Source organism: Ipomoea triloba, chromosome 2 (genome assembly GCF_003576645.1).
Source record: "Ipomoea triloba cultivar NCNSP0323 chromosome 2, ASM357664v1".
Lineage (NCBI taxonomy): Eukaryota > Viridiplantae > Streptophyta > Magnoliopsida > Solanales > Convolvulaceae > Ipomoea > Ipomoea triloba.
In genome coordinates this window covers 5696567-5701601 of record NC_044917.1, presented here as the reverse complement: position 1 = coordinate 5701601, position 5035 = coordinate 5696567, and the positions used below count along the sequence as shown (strand labels likewise).

At 37.6% G+C, this 5035-nt stretch overlaps 1 protein-coding gene across 1 annotated transcript in view; it reads right to left on the bottom strand.

Moving 5' to 3' along the window:
- Positions 1–379: 379 nt before the first annotated feature.
- The window catches only part of LOC116010103 (probable LRR receptor-like serine/threonine-protein kinase At1g07650), an 8584-nt gene continuing 3928 nt past the window's right edge, over positions 380–5035 (bottom strand). The window contains exons 9-24 of the mRNA XM_031249366.1: positions 4898–4969; positions 4727–4798; positions 4573–4644; positions 4263–4334; positions 4114–4179; positions 3856–3921; positions 3724–3759; positions 3533–3591; positions 3011–3396; positions 2712–2907; positions 2419–2568; positions 2075–2193; positions 1765–1975; positions 1428–1668; positions 1129–1279; positions 380–959 (exon numbers count right to left, since the gene is read on the bottom strand). Coding sequence (XP_031105226.1) covers positions 579–959; positions 1129–1279; positions 1428–1668; positions 1765–1975; positions 2075–2193; positions 2419–2568; positions 2712–2907; positions 3011–3396; positions 3533–3591; positions 3724–3759; positions 3856–3921; positions 4114–4179; positions 4263–4334; positions 4573–4644; positions 4727–4798; positions 4898–4969 — 2350 coding nt within the window. The 3' untranslated portion in view covers positions 380–578. The remainder of the gene's footprint in view (positions 960–1128; positions 1280–1427; positions 1669–1764; positions 1976–2074; positions 2194–2418; positions 2569–2711; positions 2908–3010; positions 3397–3532; positions 3592–3723; positions 3760–3855; positions 3922–4113; positions 4180–4262; positions 4335–4572; positions 4645–4726; positions 4799–4897; positions 4970–5035) is intronic.

Genomic DNA, 5035 nt, shown 5'->3' with positions numbered 1-5035 from the left:
GAAAGTCTTATGAGTTGAAACCAAATGCGCGCATGAATAGCTTGCTAATAGCTTAGTTGGTCATAGGGTGAAGTTTGGAACGAAAGAATAAAGATTAAGGCTGACAAGTGGCAGTGGATAAGCTGGGGCATGGGGGTTTCAGGTAAGACTGTATTTTAGTTGGTTTTGGTTGCAAATTTGTGTTATATATAAAGCTTTTGAACATATTATAATCCAAAGTAGTTTAATTATAAAATGTTTCAATTATACTTTTTAGGGAGTTCCATCTATTTAAAATTTTATTTTAATACGAAGATCTATTATATTTTTCAAATAATTTGAGCTCTTAATAACAATAATTATACGGATGTGTACATAAATTAAAGAGATGAGAGGAAGATGAAGGATAAGTGCAAAGATTTATAGGGTTCATAAAATATGATAGTTTATCACATTATATACAATTGGATTTCTTTTATCTATTCTTTTTTTAGGGAAACCTGACAGCTGCTACTTGAGGGTGTGCACTGCCTTGTGACCCTAACTAACAAAGAACGTAAATCAGCTTAGGTTGAACTCTACATAGTCCAGGATGAGGTCTAGTTGTTTGATGAAGTTGTCTTCTTCCTTACAAGAGCAGCTGTTTCTTCCTTATCCACATAAGAGACATCAGAACCAGTGGTGGGACCATTTGAGGACATGCTTTGTGCCTGGCTTGGGTTCTGCCAAAAGTGACTCCTCATTGACCTAAACTGCAGATCAGTGGAGGAGAAACCAGGGTCTGAAAGCAGGTCTTGAACAAGTGTTTGTCCTTGTAGCATGCTCACCACCTGAGACATTGTTGGTCTCAGAGTTGGGGATGCATTTGTGCATAACAGCGCCACGTTTAGCACCACCATCGCCTCTTCCGATGAATAGTTAGACCCCAAGTCGGGATCCACTAGCTCGAGTATATTGCCCCTCTCTTGCAAAACATATGCCTGCAGGTGAAAGTACCAGATCAAGAAATCATCAGTTTATGTGCTGACAGATTAAGTTTTTTACTGTTTAGGATCGTGCATTTCAAGAACGGAGGCTATGCTTATCTCGCAAATCAGTTGTTATGGAACTTTAAGGAATGAAAGAAAGAAAATGAGAAATTATAGTTACCCAGTCCAGAAGATAAACAAAATCTTCCTTTGGCCTGTAATTGGTGTTGCTTTTGCCACTGACGATTTCGAGGGCAACAACCCCAAAACTGTAGACGTCTGCTTTGTTGGTTAGATAGCCACGCATTGCGTACTCAGGAGCCATATAACCTCTGCATAATTAAATGCTCGGATTTCAGCGTGAAATTGTTAATAACATTATGTTCATGGTTTTGATAAAGCCATTATTTGAAGTATATTCACTGGAAATTTTGAAATTGTGTGTGCAAGAAGAAGAAACGGGATGGTATATGAACTTACACTGTCCCTGCAATCCGGGTGCTAATGTGGGTATTGTCATCCTCGTGAAGTTTAGCTAGGCCAAAGTCGGATATTTTAGCATTCAGGTCCTTGTCGAGCAGAACATTGCTGGTCTTGATATCTCGATGGACGATCTTCAAGCTTGACTCTTCATGAAGGTAGGCCAAACCTCTCGCAATTCCCAGGCAAATTTTCCTCCTTGTTGCCCAGTCTAAATTAAGTTTGTTTGTTCTATCCTTTCCTGTCAGGACAAAACCAAAGAAAAAACATATTAAGCTTCCAAGTGCCAACAAAATTTCCCGCTGGTGCCACGGGTTGTATCACGTATCAATCTTACCGAATAGAGCCCGGGATACGCAGTTATTCTCCATGTACTCATAGATCACCATTAAGTGATTGCCTTCAACACAACACCCGTATAACTTTACAAGATTTGGATGTTTCAGTGCAGAGATCATCCCTATTTCGTTCAGAAATTCACGAGTTCCTTGCTTCGACTTTGATGATAATTGCTTCACTGCAATCGTTGTTCCATCTGATAATTGTCCCTGCAACATCAAGGGAAATTTCATATATTAAAAAAGAAGCAAACCCCCCATATCTCTTGTGTAAGATGATTGGTTTTGTTAGATTCATAAATAAATTACCTTGTAAACTGAACCAAAACCGCCTTCCCCAACCTTGTTAGCAGCATCAAAGTTCTTCGTTGCAGCTTTGATCTGTCTTAAGGTAAAAATGCCTGCTTGTAAATCCAGGCCTTTAAGGTCTGCAAAACAAAGATAAGCTACACGCTTCAGTAGACAATCTTGAAATATCTACAAGATTACATTAAAACTTCATAGAATACAGAATGATGCTAAAGTGACTCGTAGATGCCAAAATATGAGCAAAAGAAACGCAAATGCGCTAAGAAATTGGTGCAGCCGAGATAGTTTGTAGAGGTGAATAGAGAAAATTATGATTGTTGCATATAAGTTAATAATTTCTTTACCTCGATCTTCAGATACTTTTCTTCCCCTTAAGAATATCACAAATAAGATGCCTAGGATCAGAAGGCCCAAAGCGACAGCTCCAGCTACAATTCCAACTAACTCACCAACAGCAATGTTTTTCTCGTCATCTATTTTAGGAGGTGTAAAATCTGCAGCAAATAATCCATATTCCCACTCTAAGAATGTTTAGGAAAAAAAATTCAAAAAGGAAAAAGAACTCTGATCCATATGATATGTAAAGAACTCGCATGGCATCAAGAAGAAGAAAAAGAAATGTGCATAAGTAGCATACTGGGGTCCACTGATATCGCTGCAATTAGCGGGCCATAAACTCCTCTTTCTGGTATGCCTGTTGTTCCTTTCCCAGCCCAGTAAAAATGGATCTTCAGTGTGTTGCTGGTTACGGCTACAGTAAAAGTCTTTACAAGGGCTTTATCAGGTCCCCCCGCTTCATTCACAATATTAAAATCCTTCAGCACCAGATTTTCCTTTAAAAAAAAAGTATAGAAGATGAACACAAATTTTAACTTGTTAATACAAAATTAGTAAAGAAAACCTCCACTGTCTCGTATTTCCTGGTTTTAAATTTACCTGTAAGTAGACATCAAAGATACGCTTCCCCAGGCTATTGAAAGAACTGTCATTTGTAAATAAAAGCTCCGCAAAATGGAGCTTGACAGTGTAGTTTCCATTCATCATACACAGTCCATAGTATGTGAGAGACAGGGGCGATGCACGGGCAGTCTTATAGAGCTCAGAATCCGGACCATTGACATTATTCAAAGCAGAGGTACTGGTATAAATATAGGAATCAGCATCAATATCATTGTCCATGAAGTTTCCCGTGCTGCTAAATGCCCAGTCTGGTCTTGAATAGAACATTGAAGCACCTCGGGCTTCTAAGTCACCCTCATACTTAGTTCCATTGCTGATAATTGTTTCTTTGCCTCCACAGTTAATGTGCAAGGAATAACTTTCTGCATACCATTCAGAGAATAATACTCCAGTTAGCCAAAATAATTGAGCCCATATGACATTTTGATGTAAATTTAATTATATTATTTTTGTAATTCTGGGTTTCTTTTTAATTTCCATTTTAATCCAAAAACTTACTCCGAGATCTTGAGTTAGAGCAAGGAAAGTTCTGCTGGAGGCATGGATGAACTCCGCTTCTGGAATAACAAAAATTTCAACAGCCCAATTAGCGTGCTTCAAAGAAGCTACAATCTGAATGATTGATTTTTTTTTTTGAATAGCTCAATTCAATGAACCGAAGAAAGGAATTGTCGGCACAAGAAGCTTACGTGTCTCCTGATGAGGAATAGCTCTCGACCAAGTTACTAGAGACATTATAGAAATTATGAAGTTTGTTAATCCATTTGACTTGGAAAAGAACAGTTGAAAGACTGAAAATTTCATTTTAACTAAGAACTTACACACTTCCACTCGGGCATTCCGCTGGTCCTGAGCTTTGCCATGAAAACATGTTATCCGAAACATCTCTGTACCAGAAAAGCAATTATCAAGATTAAAGATTTCTGGAGCTTATGTCAATTTCATAATAGAATTCATGTATCCTCCAAATAATATCCTATTATTCGCTGATATAATCTTTATTAGTTACTAATCTTGAATGTAGATTACTCTCAAGTCAAAACAAGATTAACTATGCTGGAATTGAGAAATAAACATACATGTTCTTGTTTGTTGATAAAATCCACTGTGGGACATCTCCAGTAAGCCGGTTTCCTGTCAAATAGCTTCAAAGTACACAAAAGTAAATGTCAGTTTTAGTCAACCATACGGTTGAAAACACAAAAGGAAGTATTTGCCAACCCCTTACATGAAGTCCACTTTGGCTAGACGATCAAAAGAAGATGGAATCTCACCAGTCAAATTGTTAAAACTAAGGTCCCTAGAATCAACAGAAAAATACGACAGTTAGTAATTACATAAAATGAGTTATGCTATTCTCTTATATGTCTTCATTGCATTAGATAAAAAGAAACTCTTCGTAATGCTGGAGACAGGACAAGATGAGACAATTTCCCTTTCTATAAATAAAGAAGCGATGCAGAAAAAGGGAATTTCCTTGAAACAATAATAGCTCTCAAAATAAGCAAGCATCTATTAAACATGTGAAAATTACTTACAGAGCTTTCAATTTTTTCATCTGCCCGAGGTATTCTGGGAGCTCTCCATCTATCCTACAGTTCCTCAATATCCTGAATTTTGAAGGGAAAATAAATAAATAAAGATGTTGAGTCTCAAAAAGGCTTCTGAGGGGAGACAAGAAAATGAACTCACAGTGTTTTCATGGATTCCATTTCTTCTAGTTGAGGGAAACTGGACTTCCCACCTTTCAAGTCACTGATCCTCCTGAAACGCATGAAAAATCCAACACAGTGATTTCACTTTATTTTTACTTAATTCATTGGAAAATTAAAATATAAAAAGGTGGAAGATAAATCATCATACAAATCAGTCAAGGTTGTTAAGGAAGATATTGAAGAAGGTAGAGGGGCCTCAAATGAACATCCTTGAATGTGCCTGTAACATGAGATTACTATTTAAGATTTGACCAGATCAGAAGAGGGGGGGGGGGGGGGGGGGGGG